This window comes from Cervus canadensis, chromosome 10 (genome assembly GCF_019320065.1).
Source record: "Cervus canadensis isolate Bull #8, Minnesota chromosome 10, ASM1932006v1, whole genome shotgun sequence".
In the NCBI taxonomy this organism is placed as follows: domain Eukaryota; kingdom Metazoa; phylum Chordata; class Mammalia; order Artiodactyla; family Cervidae; genus Cervus; species Cervus canadensis.
This window is the reverse complement of record NC_057395.1, coordinates 53,536,770-53,554,831: the sequence shown is the minus strand read 5'-3', so window position 1 is coordinate 53,554,831 and position 18,062 is coordinate 53,536,770. Positions and strand designations below refer to the sequence as shown.

Below are 18,062 nucleotides of genomic sequence, written 5' to 3'. Positions count from 1 at the left end.
ATTAATGATGAGGGCCACTGTCTGTTAGCACTTTCTGTGTGACAGAGCCCGTGTGAAGTGGCTTTGGGCTGTGCTCCATTCCACCTCACAGCAAACTCTGAGGGGAGCCCCACTTGTGGGTCAGAGAGAGGAAAGGAGGAAAGGAAAGAGGAAAGGAGTCACAATGTCCCTCCACATCGTGGCTCCAGGACAGCCGGTGGCACTGGGTCACTGTGAAATCCCCTCTGGGCCACGTGTCCCCACGCTGTTGGGGACTGGCATCACCAGCAGCGCTCTTCACATGAGGGAGGCCAAGACTCTGAGTCCCCGCTGTTCCGAGAGTGAGGCTGGCCAGAGCAGTTCCGAATGCCCGCTAAGAAGCGCGAGCGTGTGCCCAGGGCACGCCGGGATAAGGCGCCGTCGTTAGTTGCACTTCACTGAGGACACTGAGGCCTGGAGAGGCTCAGCGTCTTGCCTGGCTCACACGGCTGGCAAGCCGCAGAGCCGGAAAGGGACCCGGAAGGCCGACCCGGCGTCTACACCCGGGGGAGAGACGAAGAGCAAGAGCGCTCCCCGACTTGGGTATTCTCCCCGGGCACCGCGTGGGCGCGGCCTGACGGAGAAGGGGCGGGGAGAAGCCCTCGGGGGCGCGGGTGGGGCGGGGCGGGGCGGAGCCGGCGGTCTTGATTGGGCGCAGCTTTGAGCTTGTCACCTGACTGCCCAGGCGGGCCGCCCCAATTGGCCCCGCCCCTCCCGGCCAGGGTTAACCCGCAAGGCCCAATGCTGGTCACCCTGGAGGCCTGGGGCGGGAAGGCTGTACCCTGACGTCCCTGCCCCGGTGTGCAGGAGCCTCTCTGTGCAGCGCTCAGGCCAAGGGTCAGCTAGAGGCAGTGGAAGCCCTTGGAGCCCCCACTCGCAGGAACTGTAGGTTGCCTGTTCTTTTTCTTCTTTGCTTCTTACTGAGGTGCAGCTTGCAATCCCGCCATCGTAAGCGCAGAGTTCAGCGGGGTTTACCCCGAGCTGTGCAGCCACCGGCACAATCTAATTTAGGGCATTTCCCTCTGTCTACGCAAACCCACTCCTTCGCCTGATCCGCCGGCTCTGCCCGCGCTGCGCCGCGGGACCGGGCCGCCTGGGGGCGCGGCGACCCAGCGCTCAGCTGCGCCTGCGCCTGCGCCGCGCGAGAGCCCGAGAGCGAGCCCGTCGAGCGCGCGCCCACGCCGCGAGTGCGCCTGCGCGGAGCTCGTGGCCGCGCCCGCTCCCGCCCGGGGCTCCTCGCTGGCCGGCGGGGCCATGGGGGAGGCCGAGGTGGGCGGCGGCGGTGCGGCTGGCGACAAGGGGCCGGGGGAGGCTGCCACCAGCCCGGCCGAGGAGACGGTGGTGTGGAGCCCCGAGGTGGAGGTGTGCCTCTTCCACGCCATGCTGGGCCACAAGCCCGTCGGTGAGCAAAGCGCCGCGCCGGGGCGGCCCACCCGCGTGGGGGCGGGGCGGCCGGCAACGGTCGGGGACGCGCGCTGGGCGCGCGGGGCGGGGCCTCCTGCGCCTGCACCCCCGCCGACCCTGCCCCCACCTGCGCACCCTACCCATGCTTCCTCCAGCAGTCCCCCACTCCTGCCCTCGCTGTCCCCTTCTATACCCTACCCCCACCCGACTCCCCTCTTCCTGTGCCCAGCCACCCATCCCGGCTGACTTCAGCCCTCACGTGCACCCCCACCCCTGTCCCCTCGTTACACCTCCGCTGCAGACCCCTGCTTTTTCCTCTCCCACTTCTCCCCCCCCCCCGCACCTCCTACCTCCTGCACCCTCCACCTTTGCCTCCCTACACCCTTGCAATCACTGCCCGCTCTCTCCCCCTTGCCCCCTACCTCTCTTCTCCACCCTACCAGCTGGCCTACCCCTCCCCCACAAGCCGACCCCTTCCTTCTGCAGGTGTGAATCGGCACTTCCACATGATCTGCATCCGAGACAAGTTCAGCCAAAACATCGGTCGGCAGGTCCCATCCAAGGTCATCTGGGACCACCTGAGCACCATGTATGACATGCAAGCACTGGTGAGCTGGACCCCCGCAGCCAGAGCCGCTGGCAGAGAGCCCCCTCCACACCGCCTCCCCCCGCCCCCACCAGGTCCTGGCCTCAGGGACCTTGACATCCAGGATGTCCCACAGGTGACCAGTTGTTAAACGAGATAGCTCTGGGTAGTTTTATGAAAACACAAGCCTGGTGACAGTAGCTAGTTATTGCACTGAACCTACCTTAGATTTGGGGGGGGAGAGGAGGTCCAGTTAAGATCTTTCCAGGAGATAACTAGGGAGCTGAGGCCTGTGTGGGAGGGGGCTCTTAGGTTGTCAGTCCTGTGGAAAACTCCCGAGTGCTATAGGTAGGAAGGTGACTAGGTCTGAGTCACATTGAGATGAATATGGTGGCTTCTGTGAGAACCAGGGCGACTAGAAGGCCTCCCTCAGGGAACCCCCAGATGCCAGGTCTGAGGGAGAGCAGGTCAACTCAGTAACCAGGACAGCAGAAAAGACAGGTGGGTGTTCCCTGCAGAGGAACAGCAGGAGTCAGGGCCCTGTGGCAGCAGGCAGCAGGACTCGGGGCTGTACCGCCACCGAACCCTCCTCCCACTGAGACCTGTTGCTTGTCATGAGGCAGACAGTGAAGCTCAGACCCGCTTGTGTCCCTAACCCTCACCACCACAAGTTCCCTGTTGGGCTTGCGCAAGTCGTTTGCACCTCCTTGTCACAAGGCAGAGACGGGAGAGAAATGACAGCACCTCTCTGACCCCCAGCCCGCACTTAGCACCCGGAAACTCGCGGTCAAGCTGCTGAACTGAAGCAGGCCCCCCAAAGGGCTGTGCCCACCAGTTGAGGCCCCACTTCCCCAGAATTCCCGGGTCCTGTGAGGACCCCCATGCTTGTCATGTTGGGGTGTCACCTGGCCCCCAGACACTTCCTGCATCTCCACTCCAGACTGGGGCCCAGAGCTGGACACAGAGACAAGTACGGCAGGGCCCGTGTCCTGGGGGGCCTTTGGTGCGGTAGACAGGACAGATGGCTCTCAAGTGCAGATGCTGGCTCAGAGGGTGCTGAGGCCATGATGCCCAGCACAGGGTCCCCGTGATACTCAGCTGTGGGGGCCTCCAAGGGGGCTCTCAGTCCAGGACAGGTGGCCCTTCCTTCCTCAGTTCCTTGGACCCCAGTACCGCTATGGAGCTGATGCCATGGTCACCTGGGACCTTGTAAATACGGGTCTGTGGATCCCACCCCATGGGATGACCATGGGCCCGGGAGCTCTCAGGGTTTGTGAAGCTCCCAGCTGGCGGTTGGCACACTTACTCGCTGACCACCTAGCTTGTCAGCTCAGCTCCCAAGTTGGGGACTAGAAGCCCTGTCTCCTGAATCCCCTCCCAACCCAGAGACCCTTCCCGCCAGCTCACCTTTCCCTTTGTCTGGTGGTGGTGTTTCTGGCTCTCTGTCCCTCTGGGCCTATGTGATCTGGGGAACAAGTGGAGCCTGATGAGCAAAATGGTGCCTCCTCCATTTTGCTTTGTTTGCCTGGTTTCCACGAGAGAGAACAAAGGCCTCAGGCCCCATGCCTGCCCACTGCAGCCCCCTAGGACAGTCATCTGTGCTCATTGGTCACTCCTGAGTTGGCTCTTACATCTCTGGTCACCTTTTCTTTAAAATGTGATAATTTAAAATCATATTTTCTTCTTTGCTTCTAAAAAAAAAAAAACCCTTATTTGTCATTAGCACGAGTCTGAGATTCTTCCGTTCCCAAATCCAGAGAGGAATTTTGTCCTTCCAGAAGAAATCATTCAAGAAGTCCGAGAAGGTATGACTTGGGCAAGGGCAGATTTGGGAATGGGAAAAGGTGGCGATGTCAGGGTGAAGGTCACGAGCCTCAGAGAGTGAGGGTCACTGTCTGGGTGGTATTCACCCTCCAGGATGGGGCGGTCTGGGGGCCTCCAGAACAGGGGAAGACACCTCCCAAGTCGGGAGCAGCCCCTGGCCTGAGCCACCGTGGTCAGGCGGGGCCACGGCGCTCACCACTGCAGGCTCCAGGTCATCATCGGCCATTTCCCCACAGGAAAAGTGATCATTGAGGAGGAAATGAAAGAGGAAATGAAGGAAGATGTGGACCCCCACAACGGGGCTGATGATGGTAAGTGTGGAGCTTGCCCTCCCACCCTAGGGCCCCAGGGGCATGGACCCCAGCCTGACAAGGCCTCCCCATCATGGGCAGTGGAGTCATTCATCTGTCTGAGCAGCTAAGGCAGCTTCTGTCTGCTCGGGGAGAGCCTCCCACACAGGGGAGTCACTCTCGGGGCCAACCTAGGGGGGTGGGGGTGCCAGAGGGTGCCCGACTGAAGTAAAATGGGTGGCGGCCTTCTCAGTGCAGGGTGAACCCCGAGAAGCAAAGATGGGCACAGCCATGCAGGCACCCCCAGCTAGGGAGGAGCCTTTTGGGGTCGATGTCCTGTACATAGGTATAGATTTTTGTAACTGAACAGGAAGATGAAATAAAATTTTGGATATTCTGTTTTCAGCCAAATGATTTTGTCTCCCAGTTTTTTCATCTTCAGGAAGCTTGGGGAAAGCAACAGAAAAGTCCAGCAAAGACAAAGAAAAGAACAACTCGGACTTGGGGTCCAAAGAGGGGTCAGACAAGCGGAAGCGCAGCCGGGTCACTGACAAAGTCCTGACCGCCAACAGCAACCCCTCCAGCCCCAGTGCAGCCAAGCGGCGCCGGACGTAGACACTTGCAGCAGGCGGGTGCTGTGGTCTCCAGGCAGTCGGCGGGTCAAATGCCACCAGCCCTGCTGCCTGCCCTCGGGTGCCAGAGGCTCCTGAGGTGTCACTCAGACCATCTGGGCTCGGATGGCCCCCAACGCCCAGGACGGGTCCCGCTCAGATGCTGAGACCCAGGATGTGTGAGCCCAGGCCGCGTCCTCTCTGGACACTCGTGGGTCCCATCGCATTGGCTCAGCTGCACCTGGGGCCAAGCGTTGGCATGGGCCTGAGGACCAGGCTGCGTGGGCAGAGAGCGGGCACAGCAAGCAATAAAACATGGACTGCCTCTCTGCTCTGAGGGGCCCGGGTCTTCCCGTTTGTCCGTCTGTCCACCAGTCAAAGGCTCGCTCTCAACTGACTGCAGCCTCAGGGAAGCGTCAGGCCGCAGGCGCCGGCCCTTCCACCACCAGGGAGACTGAGAACTGGGTACTTTGCCTCATTCACCTGTACTGTAATGATGTATATAATTTGGTTGGTATTTCACTATTTAATTTTTAAGAAGCCTATTTTACTAGGGTTTTATATGAAAAAAGTACTGCAGAAGTTGAACCTGTGTTGTATTTTTTCCTGAGATGTTTTGTTTTAAGGTAACAGACTACTGAGATACTTTTCACTCAGTTTTTATATGCCAGATACAAAGAATTTGTAGCGGTTATTTTTGTATTCTCGAGTCACTGCACTGGCAAACAGACCAAATGAATGAGCAGAGGGAGGCAGGCTGAGGGAGGATGCAGCCTGGGCACCAGGCTGACCCAGACACACTTACTTTTGACTGAGGGACATTAAAGCACAAAAAAGCAACTGGAGTTGTGTGATTGTGATACCAAAGTTAACTTTTCTTATAGTAGGAGGTTGTCTTTTTCAAGATTTATAACTGAAGCTAGGCTTTGATGTACTTGGATCACTTGATACAATGAATATACAAACTAGTAACAGGTCTAGAGTGGCTACTTTGTTGCATGTGAGCATCCCTTCAAATAAAAAACGGTCAAGAGAGGCACCCAGTCGGAGTGGTGCCTGGTGGGAGTAGTGCTTACTTCCCACCAGCATGCGAACTGGGGCGGAGCTCAGACCTCCCAAGTGAGAGAGGAGGTGCTCACCCTCATCCTGACAAACCAGGAGGACATTGGTGCCATCCATCCCCCCAACATCAGCCACAGGTGGTTGGAAATCCCTGAGCCCATGGGGCTCCGTGGGCTGAGAGGTGGCCCAGTGGGGGTTGGAGGCCGGCACCTGCTGCCCCAATAGGGCCCGCAGTGCCTGGCATGGAGTGTCTCGTGTCAGGTCTACTGACCCTGAGCAGCCCTGGCCTTCTGTCCTGACTGCCCCGTGCAGGAAGCTGAAGCAGAAGCTTACACCCCACAGTCAGACCTGGTGCCTAAGGGCCCCGTGACGTGAGATTCCAGGAGAAGATCACACTTTCAGAGGGGCCTCCTACCACAGGGAAGGGCATCTAGACAGCACCCTGGTGCAGTCGAGTGTGGCTGGCACTTGTAAAGCAGAAGCTGGGCCCCATCTGAGAACAAGTCATGTGTGTGGCAGGAGGCGGTGTGGGAGGCTGTGCTCTGAGTGCCGCAGCCTGTAGCTACGGCCCTGTGTCCTCCAGTCCATGCTTATCTGTTTTCTGGTAGAGGTGGGGGAGCCTGCCCACCCACCCAAGTGCTCTCAGAGCGCCCAGCACCCAGCAGTGCCTCATCAGAGGGCCCCATCCCTCCAGAAGTCACAGCCAGGGTCTAGTCACAGCCAACTGCAAGTCAGCTAAGGAGAAGTCCAGGCCTGTGGCCACAGTCTGCAATAGGCCAACTCCGAACAATGCCTGACAGCCTGCCTCTCTGTTGCCTGCTCCTTGGGACACCTACCCTGGCCATCAGTGGCAGAAGCTTTGCAGAAATGCCCAGAACTCCACACTTTTGGGGGAGTCACCACTGTCCTAGAAGGTTGTCCAGGCGAGATGGTACCCAGAGAGGTAATGGAGGTTGGTAAGCCTGCAAGGAGTTGGCACCAGTATGAAGAAGGGTCTTCAGCCGTGCCCATGGCCAAGACTGGCAGGTTCTGTCCAGCTCCGAGCTGTCCCCAGATGCACAGCTGAAGGACTGTCACATCCTTGGGCATACCAACCTGAGGCCTGGCAGCCTGCAGGACTGAGCAGGGCCTCAGTCTCTGTTGACCAGCCCTGAGGGTGACCCTGGGTCATTCCTGCCTCCAGGTGTCTGGGTCTTTACCTGGTGCCTCCAAGTCAGTGATGGCAGCACCTGTGCTGTCTTACAACCATTACCTGCAGCAAAGGGGACAGCAGGTTAGGCCCACGAGGACACTGCACTATGGGACTGTCAGGACTGGAGAGAGACCCTCCTAATGGCCTTGAAAAGGCAGACCACCTGGGTGTGAACCTTTGGAGGGGACATGGGGATCTCCATTCCTACTGTCTAGCAAGAGGAGTTCTGCTGTTCACCTGAAGCATCCTGAAAGCAAGTCACTCCTCAGAGGACATCTGATGAAAGTGCTGCCCCAGCCCACACCTGGGGGACACCCGGGGGTCTCCTAAGGGAGGCGTCCTGGGGGAACACCTGGGGGACAACTTGGGGGTATTCTCCTAGGGGCACACTTGTGGAGGGACATCTGCTACAGACAAGCTCCAGGGGGGCCACCCTTCAAGGGGACATCCTCCCTTAGGTCATCCTTAGGGGGATCATGGTGGAGAGAGGTGCCCTGCAGGGGAGGGTGTTCGGAGGGGAAGGGACGTTCTAGGGGTGCTCTGGGGGACCTCCTCAGGGGGCGGGCTTCCTGTCTACATTTTTCTGAGGAGAACATGGGGGCGGGGCAGTGGTTCTGGTCCTCCAGGGTGGAGGAGGCCATTCTCCAGGGGAAAGGGGACCTGGAAGGATTCTGAGAGGGTACCCTGGGGAGCACTCCCCAAGGGTCCTCTCCAGGGAGAAATCCATACCTAGGTGGGCATGGAGGGGTGCAACCTCGGGGGTGAGGGGAGCGTCCTCCGGAGAGGCTTTCTCGGTGTGGGGGGGACAGGCCTCCTCCAGAGGGACATCCTTGGAGGGTACATCCTGGAGACGGTCCTCCTCAGGACTGGGCGGGCCGAGACGACAGCCCCGGGCCCGCCTCCGACCCGCCCCCCGGCCCGCCTCTGGCCCGCCCCCGCGCTTCCTCCCTGTTTCATTTTCGCTTCCGCCGGAGCGGGTCCCGCCGCCACCTGAGCATGGAGGACCCGGACTGCGACTCGACCTGGGACGAGGATGAGGAGGAGGACGGCGAGGGCCCGCGGGCGGAGGCCGGCGAGGATGGCGAGACCGGCGCTCCGGGGAACGCGGAGGCCGAGGAGGACGCGCGGCCCAGCGCGCTCCAGGTGCCGCCCCCGCGCCCTGGGAACCCGGCGCCCCTGGGGAGGCCGCGGCGGCAAAGAGGGCAAAGTCCTGCTGCTGGCAAGCCGTTCCCCGCCCCGCCGCGGGGCCAGGTGTGCGGGCACCTCCCAGAGACCCGGCTTGGGGCCCGGCTCCCCATCTCCAGCGGTTGCCCCTTTCCCGCCCTGTCCTGGTCCCCAGGACACGCTGAGGTCCTCCCCAACCCTCTCCCCCGCGCGCTCCCCTACCAGGGCACCTTGCAGGGAATCCAGGGCCACCCTCAGACCCTGGTCCCCAGGGCCAGATCCGAGCGGTGACACTTCCTCCAGAGGATCGCCCCAGCACATCCTTAACTCCCCTGTCACATCCCAGCCTTAGGCCCTTGGCTCTGTCCTCTAGACAGACCCAGTCCTCAGCTCTGGCCTTCTTCACCGCCTCTCCTGGAGCTGCTGCCTCCACCCTTCCCCAGGCCCCAGAGCCCCCAGCCTGCCCCACCCGGTTGACCCTCACTAGGTGCAGCACCTACCCGCTCTGACCGGGGTTCACCTCATGTCGTCTGGAGGTGGCCTTGGAGGCTACATGTGTGTGGCTTGCCTGAGCCAGAGCAGCTGGTGTGCCCACCAGCTCCTCGTTGTCACCACTGGTTACTTGTCATAACCATGGTTATTCAACATTACGGGCAGTTACTTGCTGGTACTCACCGGGTGTCACAATCCCTGAGTGGATGCCATTGCTCCAGCTGGGGTTCCAGGTGAGAGGGAGGGCTCCAAGTGATAGTAGTCACCACGTGTCCCCCTCCCTCTGGGACCAGGGTATCTTGGCACCGTGTCTGGGGAAGCTTGAGTTTCAGGCTTAGTGGTCTCAGTGATGGATTATCAGTACTGCAGATGAGCACTCTGGTGTTCAAGTTTCTCTCTGGGTCTTGGAGTGGTCAGTCAGCAAGAGGAACCCCAAGGGGCTCTTGGGCCTGCCGAGAAGGCCGGCGACCTTGGCACATTTCCAGTGTTTCAGGCGGGCACGAGTTCCTAGGGTAGGTAGTCTGGGCAGTGGTCAGGGTCACAGGGCAGGAATCCACCTCTTCCCCCAAGCAGATGCCCCTAAGCTGGACGTGGTGCAGCTTAGATAGGAAGACGCCATCCTCACTGTAGCTCCGTGGGCCACACTCCTAAAGCAGTGCTTCGGCACATGGACCTTCCTGTGAGATGCCCATGGTCCTGTGACCTCTTCCCTGTCCCTCTGCTATGGCTTCTCTCCTTCTACAGAGTCCCAATCTCCTCTCCAGTCCCCCATGGGTCCTTCCTGGCCGCCCCACACTGGGTCCCGGTGTGGCTTTTTGGTGCTTCCTCCTGGACGCTCATTTGTGCACCTATGGCACTGGCCCTGCTCTGAGCTGTGCACGTGACCAGCATTGGTCAGGACCTGCCCTCTGGACCAACCCAGGGAGGCTGAGAAATGGATGCTGATGGGGGGCGGGGCAGTTTCTGCTGAGTTTCATTTCCACGCACTGTCCATTGACCTAACTGGCATCTGGCTAAGAAACCCCTTTCAGAAGCATCTGGGGCTCTTGGTGGCAAGGCCATTGCCCTTGGGTATACAGCCCCTTAGGTGTCAGTTTAGAGCGCAGGGCAAGGAGGAAGTGTTGGGGGAGTCGGGGTTCCCAGAGGAGGTCCTGGACTGTGATGCCAGCAAACATGGGAGGAGAAAATGATGCTGGAGTCACGGGGCACCCCAAGAATGTACATTGGCCTGGAGTCTGGAGGGCTCACTCCAGCTACTCTGGCCCCTCTGACATTGCTGGCAGCTAGGCCCAGTCCTTGCTGCCCTCACCAGGGTGGGGCCTCCCTGGAGTGGGTCCTGCTTGCTGGCTGCCTTGAGGAATGGGGAGGGTCTCCCCACTGGGATCTGATCCATTCTCTCTCCGCAGCTCAAGGTGACAGGGTCCCGAAACTGGCGAGCTGCACGGGACACACGCCGGTACCGGCACCACTACCCGGTAGGTATCTGTGCACAGACCCGCCCCCCATACCCACCCCCGCAGCCCACCAGGACTGAATCCTTCCTATAATCACGGGGTGAGAGCACCACGCCCTAATTCCCACCACAGCACCCTCACCTTTCACACCGTGACAGCACCAGCTGCCAGCTCATCCACAGGAGGCCCCACCAGCCCATCTCATGGCTTCTGTTGTCCTCAGTCCCTGCCCTCTGCACCCGAGTCTCAGGGAACTGGTGGACTGTCTCTGGGGTGCAGATGAAGGGGACCTCCCAGCCCTGGCCCACGTTGTTGAGAGGGGGATGGTTATCACTGGTGGTCAGAGTGGTCGTCACTGGTGGTGGCTGCTATCTCCTAAGTATGAAGGCTGGTCCTCCCCTGTGGGGTGGGGGACCCAGGCTTGGCACTTGGGGTCTTCACCAACCCTCAGGATGTCTGGAGGTTCATGGGCCAAGAGCCAACACCTCCCTCCCACCCGCCTCAGAAATGCTTCAGTATGAGGGGTCCTTGGAGGCAGCCTGTTTGGATGACATCTTATCACCTTTATCTGACGCCGTAGGATCTGGTAGAAGGAGATGACAATGGCGACATGCTCAACCTGAGTTTCTACAAAAATGAGATTCGGTTCCTGCCTAATGGTGTGTATCTGCCCAGCTGCCGGCAGCTCCATTCTGGGGGTGTTCCTCTCTGCCTGTCTGGTCTGCTGTGACATGGTTTGAACCTGTGGCTTTCAGATATAGCCCCACAGTGCACCCCCACCCCCACCCCAAAGCTGCTGAGGGACTCCCAGGGCCCCAACCCTTGGCCTGGACACAGTGGCCACCATGGTCCAAAGGGTCAGGTGATGAATGCTGGTGGCTTTGCAGGCCCACAGTCTCTGTCATGACTGCTCGCCTACCTCCATAGTGAGGAAGCTGCATGCATAAACTAATAGGAAGGAATGGTTTTTACCTTTTAAACAGTTGGGAAAGTTTTATGGTACAATAACATTTATGACATGCGAAAATCATATGAGATTCAAATTCCAGTGTCCAGGGTGAGGTTTTATCAGAACCCATCCGCATACTTGTTGTCCATGGCTCCTTTGCTGCACACATCAGGGGCCACACAGCCTCAAATATTTCCCTCCAGGCTCTTTGCAGAAAGTGGCGGTTGCCCTGCAGAGACCAAGCTGCAGCATGGGGCTTGGTGGCAGGCTCTGTGTGAGGGCAGAACTCTAGCTAGCAGCCTGTGGTTTGTGGGGTGCAGCAAGGTCCCCCTTCTGCAAAGACAGGTGCAGGTGTGGGACCACTCGCTCTTCCCCATTGGGGCCTCCTGGGTCCTCTGGCCCACAGTGCCCAGCATGGCCTGCCCGTTCCGGTCTGCCCTCTATCAGCCATAAGGGTTCACCTTCCAGATTGCAGAGTGGTGGTCGGCCTAAATTGGGTTAACATCACAGGCGGTGTGCACAACCTGAAGCTGCCAAGCCCCAAGGTCCTCATGAAAGGGGTGGGGGGAGGGGCTTTCGGCAGTCCCCCTGACTTGTCTCTGTGGGGCTCCCAGGCTGTTTCATTGAGGACATTCTTCAGAACTGGAAGGAAGACTATGAACTCCTGGAGGACAATCACTCCTACATCCAGTGGTGAGTGGGCGGGACTTCTGAGAAGGGGCTTGAGACCCTGCCCAGACTGGATCCTGGCTCCGCCTCTTCCAGGCTCCGCGCTTACTGAGCAGGCGCACTGCCCTCCGTGCCAGGTGCCTGGCTCTGCAGGCGAGGGCCAGCTAAGGGGAGACCGCATCTGGGTTCTCCAACTAGGAACAGCCTCTGCTGCTGGGGTTTGACGCTGGCTTTGGGGAACAACAAGAGCAGTCAACCAGCTGGCTCGCTGGAGGCCCCCTGAGGCTGTCCTGAATCTGTCCGCAGAGCCCCTCTGACGCAAGGGTGGGTTCTAATGGTGCCTAGGTGCCCCCCGGAGGCTGGCCTGCAAATGCAATGTCCTTTAAGGACGGCTTGCAGGAGACCGACTCAGAGCACAGGATATCCCTGAGAATAATTCTGCAGCATTAATGGTGGGCGGCAAAGAAGAACATGAGAATGAAAGGGAATGGTAGGGAGGGGGGTCGCTGTCTGGCAGGTGCCCTGCTGATGTGCAGGCAGGCGGGACTCCTGTGGCTGGGCTGTCCTGGGCCCTTATCCTGGGCACTCCCCCTGGAGCTCTCCCATCCTCACCCTTTTGACTTTATTGACTGGGGAGAGACCACAGCATGTGTAGCAGGTGAGGTCCAGCCAACCCTGCCGGAGTTGAGCAGAGAGCCCCGGGGGCCATGTGTGCCGCTTACCGGGCCTGTGCCATCCCTTCCCTCACAGGCTGTTTCCACTGAGGGAGCCGGGGGTGAACTGGCATGCCAAGCCCCTCACACTCCGGGAGATCGAGGTGAGCTCTGGAGGTCGAGGTATGGGTCACGGCTAGCCGCAGGTGTTCACGGGTCCATTGGGGAACAGGAACTGTAGGACTCCTCTGCCCACAGTTTTATTATCTTCCCTCATAAGTGGTCCTTGCTTCTGGCCCTCAGTGCTCCTTGCAGGCTTCCAGAGAAATCTGACTGCGAGGGTTGCTCATGTCCAGGGGTCTAGGGAAGGGGCCACGAGCAGTCAGAGTGACCAGGCTTTGCCTTAGTCAGCCCTGGTTTGGGCTGGATCAATGATGCCTGGAGAGTGGGGAGGGGGTTCCAGGAGCCGGGGAGGCCGAGCAGGTGTGCCCAAGAGAGGATGGGCGCTTGCAGTCCCATGTCCAGCCCTGGGGTCCCTGAGGTCTTTCTGCAGGTCAGGGAGTTCCTCTCAAGGCTATAGCACATGCCTTAGGCTGGGGAGATCTGGTGCCAGTTCAGAGTCAAGTGAGCAGCCCTGGGCTCCTGTGCCCTGGCCCTTCACCCTGAGGGTCTGAGCCAAGGCTGCAGGTGAATTTGGGCCTGAGGAAGGTGTCCAGCTCTTGGCTGTGTTGCACTGACACTGAGCTCTCCGCCACCCTTGGGGGCTTTTCCAGGCATTTAAGAAGTCCGAGGAGGTCAGGGAGCGGCTGGTCCAGGCCTATGAGCTCATGCTGGGCTTCTTTGGGATCCAGCTAGAGGACCGAGATACCGGCCGGGTGTGCCGAGCACACAACTACCAGAAACGCTTCCAGAACCTCAACTGGTGAGCAGGCCGGGAGCTTAGGGGTCTGCACAGCTGGTCTCTGATTGCAGAGGAACATCTCTGAGGAGGGGGCCTGCAAGGTGGGGCCTGAGACTCCCAGCATCCTCTGAGCTTGTGGAGGTGGGGCAGTGGCAGGGTGGGGGCAAGAACAAGGGGTGAGGATGGGACCAGGTGGGGCAGGACTGGGGAGGGAGCAGGGGGAGTGGGGTGAGTGCCACCTGATTCAGCTGTGGGCTTCTTGACTGTGGCCTGCCACCCATGTAGGCATGGGTTGGGTTGCCAGGGGCTCCGTCACTTTCACTACATCCCTGATTACCCCACCTGGGGGGTGTGGGAGACATCCTCCCCTCGCTCCCCTGGGAGGCACTGGGTGGAGGGGAGGGGCAGCTCAGGGCACGTGGGTAACACCCCTGCCTCTAGAGGGTCCCCATCTGGTTCATCTCCAGCTGTGCTGGGGGTGGGTGTTCCATGGGACCAAGGGGACAGTCACCCTTCTAGGGAATGCATCACAGTCCTTCACCAAACATGATCCAGGTCCACAGGCCATCTTCTCAGGGACCTGAGGACAGGGTGGGAATGGGGGCTGACCTGTAGGCCGGAGTGTCTACTGGTGGACACCAGCCTCTTGGGGGAGTAGGGGCGGGGTGGAGAAGGGCAGTCTTTGGCTGAGCACTGCCCACCATGTGCAGCCCCACCAGCACCTCCTGTCCCCACCAGGCACAGCCACAACAACCTCCGCATCACCCGCATCCTCAAGTCTCTGGGGGAGCTGGGGCTGGCGCACTACCAGGCACCCCTGGCCCGCTTCTTCCTGGAGGAGACGCTGGTGCGGAGGCAGCTGCCGGGCTTGCGGCACAGTGCCCTGGACTACTTCGTGTTCACTGTGCGCTGCCGGCACCAGCGCCGTGAGCTGCTGCACTTCGCCTGGGAGCACTTCCGGCCCCGCTGCAGGTTCGTCTGGGGGCCCGAGGACAAATTGCAGAAGTTCAAGCCATGCTCGCCACCCTGCTCACCACGGCTGGCCTGCCCCAGAGAGGCGAAGGAGGAGGAGACCCCTGGGGAACCCACCCTTGAAGTCGGCACCCAGAGGCACATCTGTGGGCTGGGGAAGGATGAGGAGGCAGGCCCACTGGCTGAGGGTCCCCAGCTGCCTGGCACAGAGTCTCAGGAGGTCAGAACCCTGGAGAGGGACCAGGGAGATGAGACCAGTGAGGAGCAGGGACCAGAGTCACCAAACCCCAAGGAGAGCAAGAAGAGGAAGCTGGAGGCAAATCTGCGGGAGCGGGCCCTGGGGGAGCCAGGAGCCAGCGCCTCTGAGGTGGAGAAGATAGCCCTGAACCTGGAGGGCTGCGCCCTCAGCCAGGGCAGCCTCAGGGCAGAGACCCAGGAAGTGGTCAGCCAGGCCCCAGAGGAGGCCAAGCAGCTCTGCCCCCAGCCTCCGGGGGCCAAGGTGGCCGATGAGGTGAGGAAGCGCAGGAAGATGGACCAAGGTGCCAGTGATCACCCAGAGGCAGCAGCCAATGGTGGCACCCTGACACTGGCCACCACTAAGCCCCCTGAGCCATCCGAGCGCTCAGAGGCTGAAGAGGGCACAAATGGGGTCAAAGAGGAAGCAGAAGGCCAGGCAGGGCTGGAGCAGAGTGCCCCTGGGAGCCCAGCCACTGCAGGACCGGAGGTGGAGGAGAGGGCAGAGCCCGCAGAGGAGGGACCTCGTGTCCATCCCAGAGAGCCTTAGGGAAGGGGACACCCGTGGGCCTCCTGGCCCTGCCCTGCCACAGGCCTGGGAGCCACGTTGTCAGCTGTTCTCAGCATCCAGCTCTGTTGGCCTGTCCCTGGTGGTCACTCCAGCTGCGAGGAGGCCAGGCCCGGCCCTCCGGGAGGCTGAGGCTTCACCCGCCTTCCTTCCACCTCACTTCCCACCTCCTCCCTCCTCTGTGCCGCCATCCCCCTCCCCACCTTTGTAACTTGGCCTTTTAGGGTCTGGAGGGGTGGGAGGGGGTGCTCATTTTCTTACTCTGGTGCAGAGGCCTTTTCTGAATAAACTCATTTGACTTTGAGTGTTTCCGGTATGGATGGCAGCTCGTGGATGGCCAGGGCAGGGGAGGGGCTGGTTTCATGAGTAACTCTGGCTGGACTCGTGGTTGCATGTGGCCCAGCTGTGTCACCACTTTGCTGTGGAAGTGCCTGGCGTGCGACCCTGGTGCGGCCCTCCTGAGCATGTGTGCCCCCCAGCATACACCCCCCAAAATGCACCCTGATCGCACGGCCACCCAGAGCCTCTGGGGCTGGGCATTGGGTCCCTAGGCTGCCTTTTGTCACCGATTAAAGGATGTGGAGCAGTGTCGGGTGTGCCCTGACTGGGGTTCTGTGATGCACCTTAGAGCACAAGCTCTGTGGTGGTTCCCTGGCTCTGTCCCCTCTGCCCCTGCCCTAGCAGCCATAGCCGCCTCTCAGCCCATGGGTCCTCCACACAGGGACCCTGGGCCCTCCAACCTGGCATGGGAACAGAGTGCCTCCTTCCTTCAGCAGCCCCCAACCCACAGGGCATGCTGCCCTCAGCCTGGCTTTGTCCCGTGGCCAGGGCTGACCTCTCCCCTCCCGACAGGTGGAAGTGATGGAGCTCACACCTGGGGGTGGGGGCATGGGGAGGGAGCCTAGTTCATTCTGTGGGTTGGGAGCTGGGACCTGCTTCCCGCTAACATGCTCCCCCGACAGCTCCCGTCCTGTGTGTGGGGGCGGGGGGAGATAGACAAACTTAAAGTCACTTGTTGGGGCTAGTGTGGGCCATACAGTGACCCCAGGGGTCAGGGTCCTTATCCAGACCATTATCAGGCTCAGGTTCAGATGGAAAAGCTTGAAGCCTGGAGGGAGAAGACCCCTTTAGAGCAACCCTGGGGGAGGGGAGTATCTGTGCCCAGCAGCGGGACCTGGGGATAGGCTGGCAGGCCGCTCAGACCCACTTGACCTGCAAGCTTCAGGGAGAGTGATGGCCCAAGACATGTGGGCAGTGACCCCGGACACTGGCTGGTAGGTGTGAAGCCGGCCCCCTGGCCTCTCCCCAGGCCACTGTGGCTATTGGGGCTTCAAGACAGGGGCTGCTCTCCAAGGGAGGGTGTTTCCTGGCAGCAGGTGGGAGAGTCTGCATAGGGCTAGGATGGGGGAATGGGATTCCGGGCACCCGGTCTCTCCTTGACTTCACAGCAAGGCTTCCCCAAGTCTGGTCCAGCAGGAGCCCTCTGGCGCCCCTGCCATGTCAGGCATGGAAGTACAGGAGGAAGGGGGGGTTGGGCGAAAGGCCATGTCAGTGGGGGTGGGATGGAGTGGCTTGCCCCGCCTCCAGCCCCACAGCCCCACCCTGCATCTGTGAGGATGTCCTAGGATGACTCCTGAAAGTGAAGTCGCTCAGTCGTGTCTGACTCTCTGCGACCTCATGGACTGTAACATACCAGACTCTTCTGTCCATAGGATTTTCCAGGCAAGAATACTGGAGTAGGTTGCCATTTCCTTCTCCAGGAGATATTCTCAACCCAGGGATTGAACTTGGGTCTCCCACATTGCAGGCAGATGCTTTATCATCTGAGCCACTCTAGAAGGCAGGAATTTTGTAGATTCTCTTGTCCCTTCCTGATATAATTCTCCCTCCCTTTAGAGGCAAAAAGAGAAGGGGGAGGCAGAGGATGAGATGGTTAGATAGCATCACCAACTCAATGGACATGAATTGGAGCAAACTCCAGGAGATAGTGGAGGACAGAGGAGCCTGGTTGGCTACAGTCCATGGGTCACAAAGGGTTGCACATAACTTAGCGACTGAACAAAGATTGGAGGGTGTGGCCAAGCCTGATGAGCGGCTCACAGCTGAACCCAGTGAGGAAGGGAAGAGAGGTTCTTAACTGCGAGGTCTGCCTCCACGCACCTCCTCCATCGACTCAGAAGCTCTGAGTTGCCTCCTGCAGAAATTCTGAAGCCTCATTTCCTAGGGAATTCTAAAGACTCTGATGCCAGGTGGCGGGGAGCTGGGGATTCTGAGCAATCGGGGCTCTGTAGGTGACCTGGATGTTTGAGTGTCCCCCTGGGGGACATTGAGTGCCCCTGGCCTCAGGTGCTGCCCCTCACCCTTCTGTCCCCATGTGTTTCCAGGTGAAGCACAGCTCGCCGAGCTTGTGAGAAAGGAGCAGCCAGCCCCTGTCCACTGTGTTTCTCTCGAGCCCGGGATCACTGGGGCACTTCCTTTCTCTGTGGGGCCCCCACTTTCCTCTTGGGGTGGCAGTGCTGGGTGACAGTCCGGCCTTTGCCAGTGCTGGTTCAGGTGCATGGACCACTCAGTATAGTTAAAGTTTGGGGTGAGGGCCCCGGTGAGGGGGGGGTCCCAGCCTGGCAGGCATGGCCCTGGACTTCTGCTCACGGCAGGGACCGGGGTCCTTGGTGGGCCCTGTCTGGTCCCTGGCACAGATGTGTTCACTCTCTCTGAAGGACTTCCTGGGCCTTGGGCAGCGGGGTCCCTCTCAGGACCCCAGGGAGGAGAATGTGACTTGGCCAGCCCCTTGACAGGACCACGACTGCCCTTTCTTCAAAGGAGCCTTCAGCGTGGGGCTCTCCCTCCACACCCTGGTCCAGGACCAAGTGAGAAAAGAGCCTCTTTCTCTTTTGCTGAAAGGTGTGTGTGTGTAACTCACCGGTCCCAGGATAATTTTAACTCAGAGGCTGGCCCCAAAAATGCCACTGGGTTTCTTTTTTCCCTGGCTGGCTCAGCAGGGAGTGGGGCGATGCAGAAG

General features: G+C 60.0%; 2 protein-coding genes across 5 annotated transcripts; both read left to right on the top strand.

The window, feature by feature from the left end:
• Nucleotides 1-736: 736 nt before the first annotated feature.
• Nucleotides 737-5,710, top strand: LOC122448624 (MRG domain binding protein). 3 transcript variants are annotated; one of them, XM_043480082.1, is made up of 5 exons: nucleotides 737-1,420; nucleotides 1,909-2,144; nucleotides 3,732-3,813; nucleotides 4,069-4,143; nucleotides 4,529-4,660. In XM_043480082.1, the coding sequence occupies exons 1-5, from the start codon at nucleotides 1,273-1,275 to the stop codon at nucleotides 4,534-4,536; spliced, it is 549 nt and encodes a 182-aa protein (XP_043336017.1). In that variant the 5' UTR covers nucleotides 737-1,272; the 3' UTR covers nucleotides 4,537-4,660. The 3 variants fall into 3 exon arrangements, with proteins under 3 accessions (XP_043336017.1, XP_043336015.1, XP_043336016.1); XM_043480080.1 differs by having other exon boundaries at nucleotides 743-1,420; nucleotides 4,550-5,710; XM_043480081.1 differs by having other exon boundaries at nucleotides 745-1,420; nucleotides 1,909-2,030; nucleotides 4,550-5,710.
• A 2,223-nt stretch (nucleotides 5,711-7,933) lies between these two features.
• On the top strand, nucleotides 7,934-15,347 carry OGFR (opioid growth factor receptor). 2 transcript variants are annotated; one of them, XM_043479953.1, is made up of 7 exons: nucleotides 7,934-8,238; nucleotides 10,050-10,118; nucleotides 10,678-10,756; nucleotides 11,661-11,739; nucleotides 12,466-12,532; nucleotides 13,142-13,290; nucleotides 14,008-15,347. In XM_043479953.1, the coding sequence occupies exons 1-7, from the start codon at nucleotides 7,984-7,986 to the stop codon at nucleotides 15,023-15,025; spliced, it is 1,716 nt and encodes a 571-aa protein (XP_043335888.1). In that variant the 5' UTR covers nucleotides 7,934-7,983; the 3' UTR covers nucleotides 15,026-15,347. The 2 variants fall into 2 exon arrangements, with proteins under 2 accessions (XP_043335888.1, XP_043335889.1); XM_043479954.1 differs by having other exon boundaries at nucleotides 7,935-8,130.
• The last annotated feature ends 2,715 nt before the right edge of the window (nucleotides 15,348-18,062 follow it).